The sequence below is a fragment of the Callospermophilus lateralis genome, chromosome 19, assembly GCF_048772815.1.
Source record: "Callospermophilus lateralis isolate mCalLat2 chromosome 19, mCalLat2.hap1, whole genome shotgun sequence".
NCBI classification, from domain to species: Eukaryota; Metazoa; Chordata; class Mammalia; order Rodentia; family Sciuridae; genus Callospermophilus; species Callospermophilus lateralis.
Genome location: NC_135323.1, coordinates 13584660 through 13606869, shown reverse-complemented (window position 1 = coordinate 13606869; position 22210 = coordinate 13584660). Strand labels below are relative to the sequence as shown.

The following is a 22210-nucleotide window of genomic DNA, read 5'->3' as shown; positions in this document are numbered from 1 at the left end:
TGCCCAATTTGATGTGTCACTCTGACACTATGTCAGGTCCAAGCCTCAGTCTCCCAAGGCCTTGATGGCATCCACTGAAATCCCAGCTGCCATATGAACCACCAAGGGTTAATCTGAGGGCAGCTGAAAGATCAAGCAGAACAGAGAGGATTCCTCCCAGCTGAGGCCGACTAGCCTGCACACAGCCTACCTGGTAACTGACCACGGACACACCGAGGAACTCAGCCCAAATCAGAAGACCTCCCAGCTGTGTCCAGAATGGAGAACTAAATGAACAGTCACAATTTTAAGCCACGAATTCTGAAGTTAGTTTGCTAAATAGCAAAAAGGTACCTGATGCTGTGTATAATAACTGAAATGCAATCCACGGCCAAGTGATTACGTTCCCCACACCAGTCAAGACTGCCAGACAGCCATCTGGCACAAAGCCATGCCCTAAAGCAAGAGGACAAAGCTCAGGCCAGAGAAGGACAGTCCTGCCACAGAGCCCTGCCCTTATTTTGTAAGAGCACCATGGGGTCACCCTCAGGGCAGAGCCTGTTGACTTTTTAAAGCCTTGTCCTTTGAGGACGACTTTGATTTTCAGAAACAAAATCAAGTAGCCAAGTTTGAGGAATGAGAGAGATCAATGAAGCATGACTATAAAGTTATAATAAGATTTTCTTACAGGGCTTACAAACTTGATCTGACAAAAATTCCAAGAGTCTCAAAAGGAAATTTTTTTTTTTTTAACAAGTGAAAAAATGTAAAAGCCACTTAAAATTTTTAGGAGAAATGTTATATTTTTATTAGTGCATTATAGTTATGTATAATATTGGGGTTTATTTTGACATAAGCACATGTGCATGGAATATAATTTGCTCTACTTCAGTCCCTGGTATCTCTCTTTCCCTCCCCTCCGCCCTCTGTTCCCCACCCTCTACTTCATGGACACATAAAAATTTATACAATTAAGTATTTTTAAAGCCATTTAAGATTGTAAGAAAATTTTTAATACATAAAAATCATGATGTTTTGATACATGTGTCCACTGTGTAATATTCACATTGGGGTAAGCATATCTACTTGCTCAAACATTTATCATTTCTTTGTGGTGAAAACACTGCACAATGGGAAAGATTTTCAACCCTGACAGCCTCATCACCAGGAGACATAGCGGGAATGAATGTTGGCTCTGGACTCTGACTCCTGGATTCAAACCTTAGCTCTTCCTCTTAGTAGTCACATGAACTTGGGGAACCTCTCTGTGCCTCAGTCACTCAATGTAGAAGATAAAAACCACCCACTCTCAGGGCTATCATGGTGATTAAATGAGGTCACAGTGTGAAACAAAGCCTGGCACACAGAAGTGCTCGACAAATGGTTTGTCATTAAAAAGGATCCCCACTGATGGGTAGGGGCAGTCTCCTGATACCGGCTCAGATTACAGTTTGGCAATGATCGAGCATTATAAAACAGTCCCTCACTCTGACCCTTTATTCATGTTTAGGTGCTAAATTCCAAAATGTGAAACTGGGATTTGCTGTCTGGACTCATTTAATGTCATGATATTCAGTCAAGTGTAATAAGATCAGGTCAAGACCCAGCCTCCTCTCCTCCTTGGTATTTAACTAATGAGTCCAAAGACCTGTATGCAAATGTGCACTCAGGGCAGCATTGTTCATAATAGCCCCAAAGTGGAAACAATCCCCAAACAAAATGAAATACAACGAAATATTCTCCAGTAATAAAAACAGAAATACTAGCCAGGCGTGCTGGCCTGTAATCCCAGTGGCTCAGGAGGCTGAGGCAGGAGGATTGCAGTTCACAGCCAGCCTCAGCAAAAGCAAGGCGCTAAGCAACTCAGTGAGACCTTGTCTCTAAACATAATACAAAATAGGGCTGGGCCTTCAATAGAGAAATGGATAAAGAAACTGTATATATACACAATGGAATATTATTCAGCATTAAAAGGGAAAAAAATTATGGCATTTGCAGGTAAATGGATGGATTTGGAGAAGACCATGGTAAGCAAAAGTAAGCCAATCCCAAAAAACCAAAGGCCAAATGTTTTCTCTGATAAGTGGGTGCTGATCCATAATGGGGGTGGGGGGCCATGAGATGGGGGAACATTGGATTAGGTAAAGGGAAGGGAGAGGAGGGGAAGGGGACATGGGGGTAGGAAAGATGGTGAAATGAGATGGACATCATCACCCTAGGTACATATATGAATCCACGAATGGTGTGACTCTACTTCAAGTACAACCAGAGAAGTGAAGTATTGTGCTCCATTTGTGTACAATGAATCAAAGTGTATTCTGCTGTCATGTGTAACAAATTAGAGCAAATTTTAAAAAATGGGGCTGGGGATGTGGCTCAGTGCCCCTGAGTTTAATCCCTGGTACACCCTCCCCCACAAAATGGAGGAACTGAAGCCAACTACAATATGGAAAGCCAGTGACATTGCGTTAAGTGAAATAACCATATGGAAACGAGTACATATTGTGGATTCTGTGAAATGTCCAGAAAAGGTAAATCTATAGATAGAAAGTAGCTTAGTGGTTGCCTGTGGCTGGGGGGTAGGAATGGGGAGAGACTACCAGAGACGGCTCTTTTCATCTTGCAAAGCTGAAACACATCAAGAAACTTTGCTTTTTCCTCTCTCCTGGCAACCCCACCTCGGTGAACCTGAGTACTCTAGGGATGTCAGGAAGTGGAACCATCCAGTGTCTTTTCTTCACTTTGTATAATGTCCTCAAGGCTCATCTATGTTACAGCATGTGACAGAATTTCCTTCCCTTTTAAGGCTGAATAATATTCCTGTATGTGTGTTTGGGTTTTTGCTTTTCGATAGTCTCTGAGTTTCCTGTGTAAGTAAGCATCACTTGCCTCCATCATTTGGGTTCGGAAGCAATCTCCTGGAGTTGAGAGCTGAGGTGGGCTTAGAGACAGAGCACTGACCAGCATCCTGGCTCAGTGACCCTGTATGCACAGGTAAGTTATTCATTCTTTTTTGGTCTGCAGCTTCTAGACTTTAAAAAATGCTCACAACACCACCTCATCACACAACTGTTCTTAAAAATCAGTGAAATTTTGGGCTGGGGTTGCATACAAGCAGAACGCTTGCCTTGCACATGTGAGGCCCTGGGTTTGGTCCTCAGCACTACATAAAAATAAATAAACTAACAAAAAAATAAAGATATTGTGACCATGTATAACTAAAAAAAAATGTTAAAAATCAGTGAGAGGGGCTGGGGGTGTAGTTCAGTGGTTGAGCACTTGCCTCACATGCATGAGGCACTGGATTTGATCCTCAGCACCACATAAAAATAAACAAAATAAAGATATTGCGTCCATGTATAAGTAAAGCAATTTTTTAAAAAATTAAACAACTATTGAGTGAGAAACAGAGAACCTGGAGAAAGAAGTACTCATGTACTTGAAGTTTGTTGAGAGCACCTAAGTATTCTCACCAAATCGCACACTATGGTCTGAAAGTGCACCCACAGATTCATGTTGAAATCCCGACCCCCATGGTGATGGTATGAAGAGGTATTGGGAGCAGAGGCTTCATGGATGGGATTACTGCTGTTATAAAAGGGGCCCTAGGGGCTCCCTTGCTCTTCCCCCCATCTGAGGACACAGAGAAGAGACCATCTATGAACTAGTAAATAGGTCCTCCCCAGACACTGAGTCTGCTGGTGCCTTACTAGTGGACTTCCAGCCCCCAGAAATATGAGACATAAGTTCTTGGTGTTTATAAACTATCTCTGGTGTTTTGTTATAGCAACTCAAACCAACTAAGATACTATGTGAGGTGATGAACGATTAATTAGCTTGATTGTGTCAATCATTTCACAATGTCCACATATCAAATCATCACACTGTACACCTTACACAATTTTTATTTTTCAATCATATCTGAATAAAGCTGGAAAAATGTACTTCATAAATGACTGCAGTTGTGTTCCAAGAGTGTGGTATGGGGGACTTCAGGTTGTCTTAGGGTCCTGAGGCAAGATGGACAGACAGCTAATAGCTAAGAATCATAGACTAGGAACTTAGCAAAAGTTCCCAGAGGTCACATCAGAGGTCACCAACTGGTGATATCTAGCTCACAATGTGCTGTTGACACGTTGTGTTTAATTTTTTAAAATCAATTGTCAACAGGTAAACATTGGGAAAGTTCATATTAAGCTCTGTACTAGGAGCTTCTGTTGAAACACTGAACCCACGTTCCCACATGATGGGTTCTGGATGCTTCCCCTTGTGATATGGTGTCAATATGCTGGGTGTGATAGGCTGAATAATGATATTCATATCCTAATTCCCTGAACTTGTGAAGATGTTGCCTTATATGTCAAAAGATCTTTGGCAGATGTGATTGAATTAAGGAACCTGAGATGGAGCGATTAATGGGGATTGCCTGGTGGGCCTGGTGTAACCCAGGGACCCTCAGAAGTGAAACAGGAGAGTCAGAGGAGGAGATGTGACAGTAGAAGCAGAGGTCACAGTGATGGTTAGTATCGCTGGCTTTGAACATGGGAGAGGGTCAAAAGCCAAGGAGTGCAGCTAGCCCCCAGAAACTAGAAAAGGCAAAGAAACAGATTTTCCTTGAGAGTGTCCAGAGGAAACAGCCCCACAGTCATTTTAGACTTTAGAACCAGAGATGTTCTCTACACTGAAATGGGCAAGACATCCCACACAAGAAATAAACATCATGCATCCTAAATAATTTCAAGTTTGTCACTGGAGAGGGGCACAAAACTTGCTCATAATTATTTGAGCCTGTAACCTAATTCAATTTAATATGAACACAAGGTCTTTTTATAGTTTCATTATATATTGATCTTTCCAGGAAAATATCTACCATATACGTCAAGAAAAAATTGTACTTTTTTCCAGAACCGAAGAACTATTTCAGAAACTATTTCTGGAAACCAAAGAACTATTTCAGAAAATCCTATCACCAAGAGCACCACAACTTACAGTGTATGTGATCCAGTCTGCCTTTTGTGGCTTTGGGGCACAAGGTGATTCTACATACAGGTACAAGCAAGTGACTACTTCATAATATAGTGTTGTTTTGTTGGAGCATTTAAAAAGGAAATATACATTATTTATATTATAAATGATGTTCTTTCATTTCTCCTTTATGTTGTAGTCCACTACAAGATAAATGACCACAACCTATCTTTTAAAGTTATATGGACAGTCGTGATAGATGATTATGCTCATGGCCTCTATCAATCGTGTCTCCTAGGTCCATACTCCTTTCCAATGGGACTTGGCCAGTCAAGAAAAGATGGAGTCTGTGTTTCACCTGCTTTGAGTTTGTCTGACCCATGGAGTGAGGTGGAAATGATGGAGTATTCTAGCACCTAGGCTTGGCATCTCTGTCTTCTCCTTCTTGGAAAGCTGCCCTTGGTCGGCCATGCTGCAGAGGAGTTGGGATGGCCTATGGGATGGAGGAAGAGAGGCCACGTGGAGGAGAAAACAAGGGTCCCAACCAGTAACCAGCACCAAAGCCCCTGAGTCATTCATGAGTGAGTCCAGATGAGACCACGAGAGAGCTGCCCAGTCGGTCCACAGAATGAGGAAAAATAGCAAACCATTGTTATCTTAAGTCACAAAGTTTTCAGATAATTATTCAGCACAGCAATCAGGTTAGTGACAAGTCAGTCCTCTTCCTGAGCACTTCATTTCTGGATTATAAGGCCTGAGGCCATGCTGTGGCAGGGAGCCTGGGGCTCACAGACTGGAGAGACTCTGCTTTAGAGATCTCCCACTGCTCTGGGTTGAAAGCCACACTCTTTCCTGGCCACGTGACACAGCCCACATGGCCCTACATGACTGTACGATAAGGCTGCCGACCCAACAGCTTCTGCTCTGGCCAGCTTCTAGTCCTTGGAAAAGGCCACTGAGTTGATGGTGCTGGGTCATTAAGTAAACCTGAAAGGAATTGCACCAGGGCATTTCGATGCCACAAAGTGGTTTATTTATTTTTTAGGGTAGTGGGGGGATCCTGGAGATTGAACTCGGGGACACTCAACCACTGAGCCACATCCCCAGCCCTTTTGTGTTTATTTTATTTAGGACAGGGTCTCACTGAGTTCCTCAGCACTTCACGTTGCTAAGGCTGGCTTTGAACTCACGACCCTCCTGCCTCAGCCTTCTGGGCTGCTGGGATTAAGGCGTGTGCCACAGCAGCCAGCTGCCAGAAAGTCACATAAAAGAGAGAATGGATAGTGAAAAGATGGAGGTGAGGTGATTTTCGATGTGTGTCAGTGAAAAAGAAGGAGAGAAACAACCTAGCAGGGTCAAATATATGGGCTTGAGAATGTTATCTATTGGTAATTCCTATTTTTCCTGATTATAAAATAATTAAATTTATTTTAAACATTACCAAAGTACTGGAATATATCATATAGGGAGGGGCTGGGAGTGTAGGTCAGTGGTTGAGCACTTGCTTGCCTGGCACCAGTGAAGCTCTGGATTCCATCCCCAGCACCGGAAAACAGAACAAAACAAACAAAAAACCTGTAGAAAGGTGGATACACAGATACTGTTATGGTCTGGATGTGAGGTGTGCCCCAAAAGCTCATGTGTGAGACAATGCAAGAATGTTCAGAGGTGACATGATTAGATTTTGAGATTTCTGACCTAAGGTAGATTAATCCACTGATGTGGATTAACTGGGCAGTAACTGTAGGCAGGCAGGGTGTGGCTGGAGGTAGGTCACTGGGGACCTGCTTTTGGGTTTACATAAATCTATCAATCAATGTTTCTATCTATCTCAGCAAAAGTTACAAAACTTTCAACTCCCCCACCCCTACTTATGTATGACTTTTCATTGATTGGAGATTAGGTTAGATTATTGCATTCACTTTGGCTTGGTCTACACATGCTGCATAAATCAGCATAAGCCCAAGAACTGTCTGTACAGTATCTTATTGTTGGTCCAGAGATGTATTTCCAGCAGCTATTTGTACAAAACAATTGTTTCTACTCTTTATCTTTCACATAAGTGTATTTAAAATAACAAAATACTGCTAATACTCACATAATTCACAGAAAAACTAAAAGGCCCATTGACTTTAGTTATAGACTGACGCTCTTATGCTATACAAATGTCACCTAAATCAACTCTGACTTTTTAACACATGGTTGAAAATAACCATCTGTGAAAGGGTTAAACTTTATTGCTAAACTCATATCATCAAATGCATAAGTTCTTGATCTAATTCCAAGGCTGAGATAATTCACAGAAATCATACTCTAAAGTTTATTCTCCCAACTATAATCTCCTCCAAGATTTAAGAAATGGAGAAATATCTGCTCTTTAAATAAGCTGAATTTTATTCTGAACATTTAAAACATTTAAGTGTCTAATAATGAACAAACTATTTAATGATCATTAAACTTAAAATATTTAAAATGGGCTGGGCTGGTGCATACCTGTAATCCCAGCAGTTGGGGGTGGGGGGCCTGAGGCAGAAGGATTGTGAGTTCAAAGCCAGCCTCAGCAAAAGCAAGTGGCTAAGCAACTCAGTAAGATCCTGTCTCTAAATAAAATACAAAATAGGTCTGGGGATGTGGCTCAGTGGCCAAGTGCCTCTGAGTTCAATTCCAGGTACCCCCTGCCCCCCAAAATAAAATGACATATATAAAAGAAATGGATGATTAGTGAATCAACATGAAAATCAAGCCTACACAGCTTGTTGGGGGCAGACCTGGGTTGGAAGATGAGTCCATTTTTTAGAGGTTGGATTCTCAGCCACTGAACCATGTAAATATATTGCCTCATTCGTGTGTGAGCACACAGACACTTACACCAACATGCACATGCACACAAACACCCATGTCACACCCTGCTAAGGCTCAGCTATGGTTGGATTGTCTCCCAAGGGTGGATGTGCTGGGAGCTTGGCCCTCAATACAGTCGCATTGGGAGGTAACGAGAAACCTTTGAGAAGTGGGACTTAGTGGGAAATAATTAGGTCACTGAGGGTTCTGCCATGGGAAGGAATTGATTTAGTGGTTCTTGTGGGACCTGGTTAGTTCTTACAAGAGGGTTATTATAAAAAGAGTAAGACTGGATCCTCCCACTCTCAGGCACCCTGTCTTGTCATGTGCTCTCTCCCTTTTGCATGAACTCCCACTAGGATGCCATTTATTGTCTGATGCAGCTAGGGGGCCCTCACCAGATCTGGCACCATGCTGTTTGGACTTTCAGCCTCCATAACTGTGAGTTAAAATAAACTCTTTTATTAACAAGTTATCCAGCCTCAGGTATTTTATTATACTATCAGAAAATGGACTAATACACACAGCAAGCATGTGTGTAACTGGCCAAGTGCCCTGTGCTATAGTAATTACATGCTGTCTCTTGCTGTCTTTCCAGGCTCTGTTCTCCTTGATCTTTCTTGGAGTTTCAAGGTACTCACAGGACAACCTAGATAAAGGGCTTCCTAGCTTCTCCCTCCCCTTCTCTATGGCCTCCAGGCCCATCTTTCATATCAGAGTCTGGTCTCTGCTCCTGGCAAGCTCTCAGAACAACCAGGGATGCTGGTGCAGTGGTCAGACTCCTAGGCTCAGGAGCCAGTCTACTTGGTTTGAATCTTGGCTCTGCCTCTTCGTAGCTGGGTACCTGAGCTTCTTGGTGCTGCTCAGCCCAAGCCTGTAGGATGGTGATAACAGTATCCAGCCCCAGTGATTTAAGGAGGATTTAATAATTTCCTATGGTTAAAGTGCTTAGAGCAAGATCTGGCATGGAGGACAGTTTGGGGGAAGTGCTGGCAACTGCTATTCTTGAATTCCAACCTCTTGCTCAACCCTCTGGCTCTCCATTGGCTATGAGACCCCTTCCTCTGTGGGGATTTTCTCAGGCCTGGCTCTAGTACCAGGGTCCTACAGACCTGCGCAGCATCCCATCCTTTACCTCCCTCTAGAGGCAGCAGATCCAAACACTGCAGGTCCAGTTAAGGAATCACCTCTTCATCTAGTGGCCAAGACAAACTGACCTCCACAGAATACTCTGTGACTTGCTGTCTTCAAAGAAGACCCTGACATTTGAAGAATCATATTCATTCATAAGCATTTATCGAGTCGCTACTCTGTTCTAGGCATTTAAGGGCTATATTACAGAATAAAGCAGAAAATAAGGAAAGCAAATATAGATAACTAGAAGTTAACATTTTAAGGGCAAAATTCAAATTAGCAATTATTCTTGAATGACCTACTGTAAATGCTATTTCAAGATATAATTTGAATGGCCCCCCCAAAACAATGAATTATGCCGCTGTTTATGAGCTATTTGGATGCAAGTCTGGTGGCCAGTGACAGATAAGAATGCTCCAGTTGTGTAATTTTGGTTGGAGGCCAGTTATCATGCAGTTTAAGCATCTATTCCCAATGACAGGATGTGAGGAACAGCTGAATGGAGAAAATGCAAATCTGTCATGCGGATCTGAATAACAGGAGTTCCACTTGGGCCTGACAAATGTTGAGATGGTAATAATGTAATTTTCAGGTCTTAAAACAAAAACACAAAAAACTACGGGACAAGGGAGAAAAACGAAGGGAATCAGATTTAATCAAGAATGCCTAAATCAGGAAATGGAAAAAAGTTAACAGTAATTCATCCACCTTGTGTATTTGTGGCACTCAGAAAACAGCTTTCTGGCACAGACAGAACTTAGCTTCACTGGAGGCTGCGAGCATTTTCCAATACTGCCTCTCCCTCCTGATAACAGGAGCAGCTCTGTTTGCCTTTAATAGTGGAGAGACTGAGACTCAGGTTACCTAAGGCCACCCTGTAAGGAAGAGGAGGAGCAGAGCTTTGAACCCCAGTGTGCCCGCCTGCCTTGAGAGTTTATCAGTTTTTGCAAGTTAACAGTTTCAGGAACCCACATTTCCTATCTTCCTTATTCATTCATTAGACACTTTAAACCTTAAAGCTCATTCAAGCACCACGCAACATTTGATGTTGGACTGTTTTCATTTAGTCTCGGCAGCAGCTCAGCTGTGGGGTGTCAGAGATGAAATATGAGTTGGCATGAGGATGCCTCATTAATCTCTAATACAAATAGAAATTTCTTGGATTCTTTAAAAGCACTTTATCACTGCCGGGGGGCTGGAAACTGTTTCTAGTCCCCTCATTATAAAATTATTTATGGGCAAACATTAGACATGCAACCTTCAATGTAAAATCTTAATTACTGCCTTTCTAGTTGATTTTGTGCCCCTGAAGGGGTATAAATTAGAATAATGGCTGAATAAATTGGTATAAAGGCTGCGCAGTGGAATAGCTGCCCCAGGGTCTAGAGATGAATTCCCAGCCTCAGGGACACTCATACCATGTGTCCTCATATGTTCTTGTTTCTGAGGAGAAAAAAAAACACATAAATGGGAAAGGAAAAAACAAAAAACAAAAAACTAGTTCCTCATTGTTTTTCACCTGTCAAAGACTTTACTACTAATCTGGTTCTGTGGAGGACAGGGCCTGTCTTGTCCCCTGTGACCCCAAGGCCTTGGCCCCCTGGTCAGCACACAGTAGGGCGACATTGTTGAACAGTACTAAACCCAAGTGAGTTCACTGCTTACAGATATTCTTTACATGTTTACAATCAAAGTTTATGTTGTATTGTTTTAATCTTTTGTTTAATAAAAGGCACAGCACACTGAATACCCTTTGGTCAACAAGAAGATAAGAAGAAGCAATAAGGTCACTGGAATGTGTCTCATGGGACATCTGGTCTCCCTCATTTAGAAGCCAGAGAGACAAAGCCATCTGACAATGGCAGGGCCCGGCTGATGGGCCTGCTCTCTAACCCCTCTGTCCTCACTCCCGCTCCAGCGGCCTGTACTGGACAACAGCACATGTCCAGGGGGAAGGCTGGGTAGGAATGGTGTGCGTGAATTAAGTGGCCAAGTGAGCAAGTGAACAATAGCTGAGAAGAAGAAGCAGTCTGGATTTTAGTGTATGTGCTGCCGAAGCGAGCACAGAAACCAACTGGGTTTTAGAACCAAAACCAAGTAGCAATCATTCTCCAGAAAGCAGCTATGAATGGTGGGGAAAAAAAAAAAATCACTATTTTTTGGAAGCTATTTAGAGGACAGCCACCAACTCTCTTGTATTGGAACGGATGAAAGTCCAGGATCCGGGGTCATCTGGAGATGCCCTCCACAGCTCCCTGGCTGGGTGACCTTGGGTCATAATCAACCTCTCTGAGTTTCAGCTTTACTCCATAAAGGAATTGGTGGAAGAGGTTATTCTAAGGAAGAAACGAGGCGATACGTGGAAGGTATTTGGACCAATGCTGACAGTGTGCACGTAATCAGTAATCATAAGGCGGCTTATCTGACTTTTGATATTATCTCTTTCAATTATCACAGCGGTTGTCAAGCAAGGTAAGGAGAGCTATTACCTGGATAGTCAGTACTGGGATTGCTGCCATTTATTTCACCAGCTTTTTCTGGTCATAGTGCTTCAGCTGAGTGTCCTCTTATGTTAATGAAAATAGGGGAACTGACCATTGTGGTGTTTCCTGGTTCATAAGGGACAACCAGGTCTGTAGTAGCAAGTCAGTAGAAAGAGAAGGGATCAAGGTTCCCTAGATTTGAATTCATCAGACCTGTGCGTCAAAACTCAACTTCTGCAGGGTGCAGTGGTGCAACTCAGGAGGCTGAGACAGGAAGATCCTAAGTTCAAGGCCAGTCTCAGCAATTTAGTGAGCACTAAGCAACCTAGCGAGACCCTGCCTCAAAATTTTAAAAAAGCAGGGAGGTGGTAGGGTCTTGGCTCAGTGGCAAACCACCCCTGGGTTCAATCCCTCCTCTCAACAACAACAACAACTCAACTTTTCTGATCTGGGGTATAGTTCAGTGGCAGAGCACTTGCCTGGCATGTGCACAAGACTCTGGATTCAATTCCCAGTTCCACAAAAGCAAACAAACAGCTGGGTGGTGGTGGCACACACCTGTAATCCCAGCAGCTCAGGAGGCTGAGGAAGGAGGATCCCGAGTTCAAAGCCAGCCTCAGCACTAAGTAACTCAGTGAGACCCTGCCTCTAAATAAAACAAACAAAAAGTATGAAACTTTTCTGAGAAGAAGGCCTTACAGTCTGCCTCAGCTGGGCTAATGTGAAGCTCCTTCCCCTGCTCCCACCTACTAAAGCTATGGATGATGGTTGAACTGCGTTTTGGTGGGGTGCGGGGGCAGTGGGGATTGAACTCAGGGGCACTCGACCACTGAGCCACATCCCCAGCCCTATTTTTGTATTTTATTTAGAGACAGGGCCTCACTGAGTTAGTTGCTTAGTGCCTCGCTAAATTGCTGAGGCTGGCTTTGAATTTGCGATGCTCCTGCCTCAGCCTCCTGACACGCAGGATTACAGGTGTGCACCCGGCAGTCGACCTGCATCTTACTGGAGGAGGGCAAGCAGGATGCTGGGCGTTAGCTTTGCAGAGAGGGCGTGCAAGCTGAGGGCATGCAAGTGCAGACTTATTCCGGATTCAGAAGGGGTCTACAGCAGCTGTTTGGGGAGGGGGTGTCCAGAGAGGGCAGAAATGCTTCTAGAAAGGATTAATGAAGTATTGCTTGACGGGCGCAAACAAAACCCTCTTCCTAGCATCCTCAGGAAGTTATCAAGAAAATGAACTTTCCTCATAAGATCACTTTAGGACTGGATGCTTTTTTCTGGAAGATGGGAACCAGGGCTGGATCAGGCCTCCAGTTGACCAGGGAACAAGACCCAGGCCACTCAGGTAACAGGTGTAACCCATCCAACCTGGGGGACACCTGCAGCACACAAAAACTAATAATAAGTAACAAGTTAACATTTGTCAAGTTCTTATTTTTCCAGGTCCGTCCTATGCACGTTGAAGGGGCCACCTTGTCTCCTCTGCAGTGAACCCATAAGCAAGTTCTGAGATGATCCTCATTTTGCATATACAGAAATGACAGTGGCTCAGAAGGATGAAATACTTTTCTTGGGCTGTGCAGCCAGCTTGGATGGAGATGGATTTCAAACTTAGGTCATGTTGGGGCTGGGGCTCAACAGTAGAGCACTCGCCTAGCACGTGCAAGGCGCAGGGTTTGATCCTCAGCCATGCCTATAATCGCAACAACTCCAGAGGCAGAGGCAGGAAGATCACCAGTTCGAGACCAGTCTCAGCAATTTACAGAGATTCTGTCTCAAAATTTAAAAAATTAAAAAATATTTTTTTTTTTGTACTGGGGATTGAACCCAGGGCACTTTACCACTGAGCTACATCCCCAACATCCCCAGCCCTTTTTTACTTTGTAAAATTTTGAGACATGGTCTAAGTTGCTTAAGTGCCTTCCTAAGTTGCTGAGACTGGCTTTGAACCTGCCATCCTACTGCCTTGGTTTCCTGAGTCACTGGGATTATAGGCATGTGCCACTGTGCCCGGCTCAAAATTTTAAAAAATTCAAAAAGGTCTTGGGATAAAGCTCAGTAGTAGAACACCCCTGGGTTCAAACCCCATTACTCTAAACATAAACAAAACAACTCCCCCAACACACACACCAAAAAAACCTCACACATATAAAAACAAAACACCAAAAATAAAAAAAACAGGAAAAAATATTAGTGACTTTGACTCCGGAGTCTTGCTCTCAATCACTATGCTGGAAACCAAGGCCCACTTGACTCATTAATTGCAAAATTGATGCAAGCGGGGTCAGCCTGTGCACTTTGCCATCTACTACTCTCCCCCGTTGACTAAAGTCATGAAGTAGGCAGATGTCTGCTTCCTCCCTCAGTCCTCCAGGGATGAGTCCAACAGAACAGCCTTCCAGAAAGAAGAGACCAGGGTTTGGGTCAAGACAGGTGACAATGCCACTGTCCTGTCGTCTGACCATACGCTCACTTATTCAATGTTTATCAAGCGCCAACTCTACCTACCAGGCGTTGGGTGGAATGATCCGAGCACTGAGGAGAGCATAAAAATAAATCCGAGAGAGAATTTATCCTCAGAGCACTTAAAATATTGAGGAATGCAGGCAGGTATAAAATTAAGTATATGTATATTAAGAATGCCTTCATTTACCATAAAATGAGGGACAGATGAAAGTGCTCTGAAGTCTGAGTGCTGGGGTCAATTCCTTCTGTTTGGGCCTAACAGGGTGTCGGGGTGCGTTTGAAAGGCAAGTAGGGCTTAACTATGCCGAGAAGAGGAGTCCAAGGATTTTTTCCTAAAAAAAGAAGGAACATATGCAGAGAGGCCATGAGATGGGAGCTGACCCAGAGAGCCCAGAGCGGTTCTGCCCGGCTGGATGGGGCGCTGGGGAAGTGTTAGAGTCTGTAAACAAGTCTGGATGGCGCCTGGCAGCAGACTGCGGCAGAATGGGGGGTGGGCAGTTGGGGGGTGGTGAGGAACAACTTGTGTAGATTAATACAGCAGGAGTGGGAGCCCTTTATTGTAGGACAGGAACGGTATTTATACATTCCACACAGCTTATCTAATTAACATAAACTAGATACAGCAGTCAACCAATAAGGAATCTCCACACTTAATGGCTCGATGGCCTTACTTCACAAACCACTCCCTCTGGCATTTTGCCAGGCGCCATCCAGACTTGTTTACAGACTCTAACAGGGAAGGAGACCAGGAGATGAAGGAAGGGAGGGGGACAGAAGAGAGGGCCTCGGAAGCCAGGCTGGGGGTTCTGGGCCCACGGTTCAACGGCCAGGGTGCACCCACACTCCTCCTTCATAAATGTGTGCCAAAGTTGGGTGCTGAGTGTCTCCCAGGTGTTAAGGCCTGGTCCCCACAGTGTGCTCCTGGGAGGTGGTAGGGCCTAGCAGGTGATTGTGAAGCCAGATTTAAAATTAGGTAGTCAGTGTAGTTAGGTAAATCGGGTCTAATATCGAGTGAAATCTAAAATGGAGGCCATGCTGGGAATGACTCAGGGAAAACGCAGGACAACTCCTGGAATGTTAATGAAGTCCCGAAAAGGCCCTAGGCCAAAGTCCACCTCAAAGAAACGTTAATGGAGCCCAGGAAACAGCCCCCAGCAAACTTGAAGGTGCTGACTCAGAAGTCCTTCCTGACCAGATTACTTCTTTGGCCCACCTGTGTCCCACCCCTCGGGCCTTCCAACCTACATTCCATCACCAAAACTATAAAAAGGGGAAACAACCGCACTTCCATGGATTCCACCTCTTGGGTCCCCTCCTTCCTCTGGGAGAAGTCTTTTCTGCTGTCCTTTAATAAACTTCTAATTTCTATTCTGACCTTGCCTCGGCGTGTGCTTTCTGGTGTTATTCTTCAACATTGGGGAAGCAAGAACTGTCACCGGTCAACAGCGGTATCAATTGCAGGTGATGGGCTGTGTGCCCTTGAGGGGACCATGGGATTCCAGCCTTTCCCTCTCTCTCCTTCCTCCCTGGCTTGCTTCTGTTATCCTGCCACAGACCCAAAGCAGTAGGGCCAATGTACCATGGGCTGGGATCTCCAAACTCTGGCCCAGAATAAACCTCTTCTTTTTATAAGTTGATTATCTCAGGTATTTCATTACAGTGACAGCTGACCAGCACAGCAGGCTACTCAAATTCTGACCAATACCTCATAATCCATTTCTGCCTCAAGTAAATCACAACTGTTATGGGGAGGCCTGTGAGGAGGAATGTCACAAGGAGGGGATCAAGTAGCAGGAAATGGGGCACTTTGGAGGCCAGAGGGGCAGTATACATTAAGACTTTGCTAAAGGAGAATCAAACACACAAAAACTGTCTCTCAGGGCAGGACACAGTTCTTCTCAGAGAGGGAACCCAGGCTACAGGGCAACTACTCAGGTGAGGCCATGAACTCTGACTGGTTTTACAGACCACAGGATGTGTCACATCAATTGTGCATTCACTGGAATCATGCCAACATTTTTAGTGTCATTTTGAATCATTTAATCTGGATTTGAATCCAAGCTTGCCATTAGCCCTTGATCATGTTTCAAACCTCTGTACCCCTCTTTCCGCATCTGCAGAGCGCACACAGGGATGGCAGAGGGAACCCCACAGGGCTGTGTTGACAGCTGAGTGAAATAACAAGGGATGAAGCACCGAGCCGGGTCCTGGTGCAGAGCAAGAGCCTAGGCAACAGCAAATGTTGCTGTTCCTCTACAGTCTCTGTGTTTGTTTGTTTTTTTTTTTTTTAATTTTAATATTTATTTTTTTTAGTTATAGGCTGACACAACATCTTTGTTTGTATGTGGTGCTGAGGATCGAACCTGGGCCGCACGCATGCCAGGCGAGCGCGCTACCACTTGAGCCACATCCCCAGCCCCAGTCTCTGTGTTTTGTTACACAAAACTGCAGACCCTGAACTATGCAGGAAACATGTAAACCCAAAGTACCCTGTGACCTGCAGAGCAGAGGCCACGCCTGAGGGTATCTAGGCAGGGATTTGCCCAGATCAGATGATCCACCCAGATAGGCTGCTGCAGGGTGATAAAGACCCACATCTATTGGGCCCCCAGTGCATTCCAGGCCTCTCCTGGTAGTGGCAACAGATGGCCCCAAGTAGAGGAATAGGGAGAAGTGGGAGGGGGCAGATCAACCCAGAGCCAAAAGGGAGGTAAGAAGAGCTTTAATCAGTGCATACAATAAACAGGAAGGCCCAAGAAACCTGGTAGGTGCTACACTGCAGGGACCAGAGCAGGCAGGGGCGGCAGGCAGGGTGGAGAAGCGCTCAGGAGCCACAGGGGCCAGACAGCCACTGGCGCTTGCTATGTGCACAACTAGCTGTCTGGCTGGCCTTGGGTAAGTGACCCAAACACAGGCTTTTCCACCCCAAGGGATCATCTGGAGAATAACAACTGGATGGCACAGAGATCATGGGCTGCCATTTGATTAAAATGAATTATTGAGGATTTAAAATTAGAGCCACCCACCAAACAACTGACCTCCAAACACTTTTCCTTCTTTGCCTGGTGAAGGAGGCTAGTCATCCCAGGAAGCAGGATTGGAAAGATGTAGGTTTCCAAATATTTTCTGGGGGAACCTAGAGTGAACAACAACAAAATTTCCACTGCAAATCCCAAACTGCCCACACCCACCTGGGAGAAATTTTTAGACCATAAAAAGGTACTGTCCATCACTAACTCGCCCTTCAGTGTGACATTTGCTCCAGACCATGGAATCTGATTGCATTAAAATGTCCCTGTGAGCCTCCCTAGTCTGCCAAGGATGTAGGTGGGTCCCACACCAGGGCAGGCCCCCAGCTTGTTATGGCTGCAGGCAGTAACACAGCCAGGAGCCCAGTGTGGCCAGAGGAGCAGAGGGACATAAGCAAGAGGAATGCAGTAGGAACTGTGGCCACAGGAGAACTGGGGGTGGGAGCAAACTGGAAAGGGCCCCAGGGCCATGGGAATGGAGGTGGTGGTCGGCACACAGTGGGCAGGAGGCCTGTGGAGCAGCTACAGTCTGCACTCAAGGAAGGCGCCACGACATTTTCTTCTACTTCTTGCATTTGTTTGCTCCTTTTTGTTCTTGGTAGGAGTGTGGTTTATTATTATATCTACTGCATTTTAACCTTAAAGTTAAATCAGCAGAAAGGTGATACCTCTTTTTTTTTTTTTTGTAATGGAGATTGAATCCAGGAGCCCTTTAAGGCTGAGCTACATCCTCAGTCCTTTGATTTTTTAATTTTCTTTTTTTTGAGACAGGGTCTTGCTAAGTTGCTGAGGGCTTGCTAAGGCTGGCCTTCAACTTGGATCCTCCAGCCTCTAGCCTCCAGCCTCCTGAATTGCTGGGATTATAGGGGTGCACCACCACACTCAGTGAGGATACTCCTCTTAAAAATAATAATTAAACCAACAACAGTCTCTTATTTATGCAGTTTCCCTGAGGTCTACAGGCCACTCCTGTCCCCGCCCTATGGTTTTGTAATGTTCTAAACCCCAAACTATAAAAGAAGGAAACCCACATCCTTACTCACATGTTTTTGGATCAACAGTTTCTGAGATCTTTAGAGGACAGGGTATATGTGAGACCCTGGTGAAAGGCGGGGGTGGGAAATAGTGCTCTATGTTGAACCCGTGGGAAACCGTTTCCTCCAGGGGCGAAACCTGGGAAGGGAGGGGAGGGAAGTCAATGCTTGTCAACAGTGGAAGCTGAATTTCCTTTCTTTTTTTTCAGTTGTTGATAGACTTTATCTTATTTATTTATATGAGGTGCTCCTGGCCCAATGACTGCCTGCTCACCCTGAATAGTCTTCACGTGGACAACACTCCTCACAAGCATCTGGTCAGTTTTTCTATTCAAAGAAGAGACCCATCCAGAAAACAAACCTACGTGTTCAGCGGAAGAACTACCACTGTGATGTCAATTTTCCATGTCAATGGACTGACACAGCTGGTGAAGCATTATTTCTGGGCATGTCTGTGAGGGTGTTTCTGGAGATCAGTGGCCGAGTGGAGGACTGAGCTGGGAGGTGATCCCCAGTGTGGATGGTCAGGGTCCAGTTGGCTGGGGGCCTAGCTGGAAGAGAGCGGTGGAGGGAAGGTGAATTTTCTCTCAGCCAGGATCTCCTTTTCCTTGGATGTCAGCATCTGGGACTTGCACCAGTGCCCACCATGCCATTGTTAGGCCTTTGACCTTGGACTTTGGACTTGACCAAACCACACTGCTGATTTCCCTGGTTCTCCAACTTGCAGATGACCTTTTCTCAGCCTCCATAATCATGTGTGAGTCCATTCCTCTAATAAAGACCCTTCCTTCATCTATCTATGTATCTTCTCCTATTGGTTGTCTGTCTGTCTGTTTATCTATCTATCTATTTATATTCTCTTATTAGTTGTGTCTCTCTGGAGAACCCTAAAATACCAGCAATACAGAAAAATCAACTCATTTAAAATGGTGATTTTAAATAAATATTCAAATATCTCTTTACAGATCAAGAAAAGCAACAGGATAAAAGGCAAAAGGTTAATATCTATAAAGAACCTGGAATAAAGACAATAATCCAGGGACAAGAATTATAATAGAATCTGCAGAAACACTTGAGAAAGAATTGCATCCGTAGAGCAAGAACATGATGCTATGAAAAAGGAACACTCACAAAATGTGATTTTTAGACACAAAAACTCTGTCAGAGGTGGCTATAGTAAAGGAAGCTATGAGTCTACAGACAGGTTTTGATTCCATCCCTGTGACCCTGCACAAGTCTCTGCAAATGTTTTTAAAATTTTCAAATTCATTGTGCATATTTAATTCCAAAGTATGTTTCTAAGGGCCTCCCTCCTGGCTCCCTGTCCTTGGCCCTCTCGTGTACTCTGCATCTGCCCTACCCTGGTATGCAGAGGAACTTGTCCCCAACAGAGACAGGCTGTTGGATCCACAGTGAAGGCCTTTCTCCTCCAGGATCTCATCTGAGCCCCACAGATGTCCTATTAGTCGAGGATTCTCTGTCCCATTTAATCAGTGCAGAAGCAAAGTCTGAAAGAGGTTATGTGATGCTTAGGTCACACCATTAGTAACAAAACTAGGACTGCCCTCAAGTTTCTGATTCTAGCTTCAGTCCACCGTCTCCTTCTCACCTCCTGACTCAGGACACCGTCTGACCTTCCCCAGCCCTCAGTACTAGTCTCATTTAAGAGCCTCCTATTTAGCATGAGGCCTGGGTCATACTCACGGTCATTTCAGGCTCTTGTTTGACTTCATATCCTTTTGGAAAGGGAGGCAGCTCAGCTTGGTACTCTAAAGGGAAGGGGAAAAAAATTCTCAAATGCCATGCTTCATTGCAGTTTGTGATATCATTTCATTTTCTCTGAATGAAATATTCTTAAATTTTATTTCAGTTGGTGGTTTACAGAAATAAAAACCAACTGGCCATTGCAAGGTAATATTTAGTGTGGATAAACCAACTTATTTAAAATGGACGGTTGATCTCTCAGATGAAAGCCAAAGCTTTATGTAAGAGTCTGAGACTCTTTGCCTGGGAATACTACTTCAGATTTTGCTCAAACATTAGGAGGAACAGAGGAAGGAAGAGACTGGGGAGGAAGGTAAGGGAAGATGCCAATAGCACACATGGAACAGAGTAATGCAAAGAACATTCCACCCAATCGTACAGGGCAGCAGTAACTACTGCTAAGAGAGGGACAGAAAATGCTCATGGGCTAACCTAACCCTAACCCTAAAGAAAAGTTGAGTAAAACATTTCTGGGAAGGTTCATGTTTTAAAGGCGACTTTGCCAGTGATGACAAAAGATGTTTCTGACCAAGATGGTACTGAAGGAATGCAGCTCCGATGTGCCTACGTTTTGCTCCTTACCTTTTGCTCCTTACCTCGTTACTCACAGGTACTACAGCATGTCTCATTTTTGAAAAAGACACTATTTTAAATATCAGGCTGGGGACACGTACATCCGACTACAGATTACAAGCAATATGATTCTCAATATCAGCTATCACTGTGCAACTAATTACAGTAGTCTCCCTTCAGGAGAGCTTGGATCTACAATGCCTCCCACAGGCCCAGATTGCTCTGTTGGTAGGTGACAGGCTCTTTAAGAGGTGGCACCTAATGGGAAGTCTCCAGATCACTGGGGTCAAGCCCTGGAGAGTAGGGTCCTGGCCCCTTCCTTTTCCTCTTCAAGCCACCAAGTGGGTGGCTTTGCTCTGCCAGTCTTGTGCTGCCTGCTATAGGCCCAATCACTGAAACCTCCAAAACTGTGAGCCAAAATGAACCCTTTCTAGGTTGTCTCAGGTGTTTGTTATGGTGACAGGAAGCTCATATACTCCTTGTGCCCACAGAGTATGTTCCAAGATGTTCCTAAGATGCCCCAAATTGCATCTTAGGAACATCTTGGAACATGCAGGTAGTATTAAATACCACACCCAGCTAAATTTAGGGATTTAAAGCAACACAAATTATCTGAGTCAAAAGTCCAGGAATAAGGGCCGGGTGAGGTGGCACATGCCTGCAATCCCAGCGGCTTGGGAGGCTGAGGCAGGAGGATTGCAAGTTCAAAGCCAGCCTTAGCCAAAGCAAGGCGCTAAGCAACTCAGTGAGACTCTGTTTCTAGATAAAATATAAAATAGGGCTGGGGATGTGGCTCAGTGGTCGAATGCCTCCGAGTTCAATCCCTGGTACCAAAAAAAAAAAAAAAATTCAGGGAGAGAGAGGTGTCTCATGCTGGAATCAAGGCATCAATCACAGCTCTGACTTAGTATCTGAGAGTTGGGGTCCTTTTCCAAGCTCACTAGCTGTTCATTTTCTTGTGGTCGAAGGGCTGGAGTCCCTGTTGTTCCTTGGTTGTCAGCTGAGAACTGCTCAGCTCCTAGAGCCTGCCCTCAGGTGCCTGCCTCGGGCAGTGTACAATGGTTGTTGGTACTTCAGTGCCAGCCAGAGTCTCTTCTACTTGATCCGACTTCAAGGGCTCACCTGATTAGGCCACACCCACCATCGTGTAAAGCGGACGATTAAGGACTTTAAATACATCCAAAGCATCTTTTCAAAACAACACCGGTATTTGGCTTAACATCTGAAAGGTATGTGCACTAGGAGTTAGGAATCTTGGGGGCCATGTTAGAATTTTGCCTACCGTATCAGCCACAGCTCTATTACTTTTTCCCCCTGCTTGGACAAGCATGTAAATTCACCCTTTGTTGAGGGCCACAGCTGAGTTGGGATGACACATGGCATTTTGCCAGAAGGGAGTGGTTGAAAGGTGACAGCAGCAAGCCATTGAAATGATGATGATGATGTTAAGCTGCATATTCAATTGTATATATGACCTTTACTCTCTGGCAATAGGGAGGCTCTTGCTGCCTCAGGCGCCAGCTACTTTGGAGTTCCCGTTGAGTTCTCAAGGGGTTCTGAGAGAGTGGGTGCGTGCGGACCCTGGTGGAGGGGAGAGTGTTCCCGGGGAGAGTGTGTAGTGTGCTGGTAGAGTTCGGGAATAAAGACTTGCTGTTTGCACCTACAAGTGGCAGCTCCGTTATTTGTGCCCAGCCAGACTGCGGCAACCCTTCTTCCCCCATCGCCCCACTCTGAAAATCACTGAGATAAAGGGAAAACTATTTAGGTTTAAAATGTATACATTTATGTCACTGTTTTAATACAACACCAGTACATAATCATTGAAAGAAAATTTCAAATAACACAGAAATATTTATTTTTTATAGTCAGTCACATCTAATCCTGTCCCTGAGTACTTAGGCTTGGCATATAGCCAACTGAATCTTTTCAATGTATTACTAAT

General features: G+C 44.6%; 1 protein-coding gene across 1 annotated transcript in view; it reads right to left on the bottom strand.

The window, feature by feature from the left end:
- Window positions 1-22210, bottom strand: part of Iqck (IQ motif containing K) — a 123483-nt gene that overhangs the window by 96492 nt on the left and 4781 nt on the right. The window contains exons 2-4 of the mRNA XM_076840823.1: window positions 19636-19700; window positions 17941-18070; window positions 16907-17004 (exon numbers count right to left, since the gene is read on the bottom strand). Of these exons, the coding sequence (XP_076696938.1) occupies window positions 16907-17004; window positions 17941-18070; window positions 19636-19700 (293 nt within the window). The remainder of the gene's footprint in view (window positions 1-16906; window positions 17005-17940; window positions 18071-19635; window positions 19701-22210) is intronic.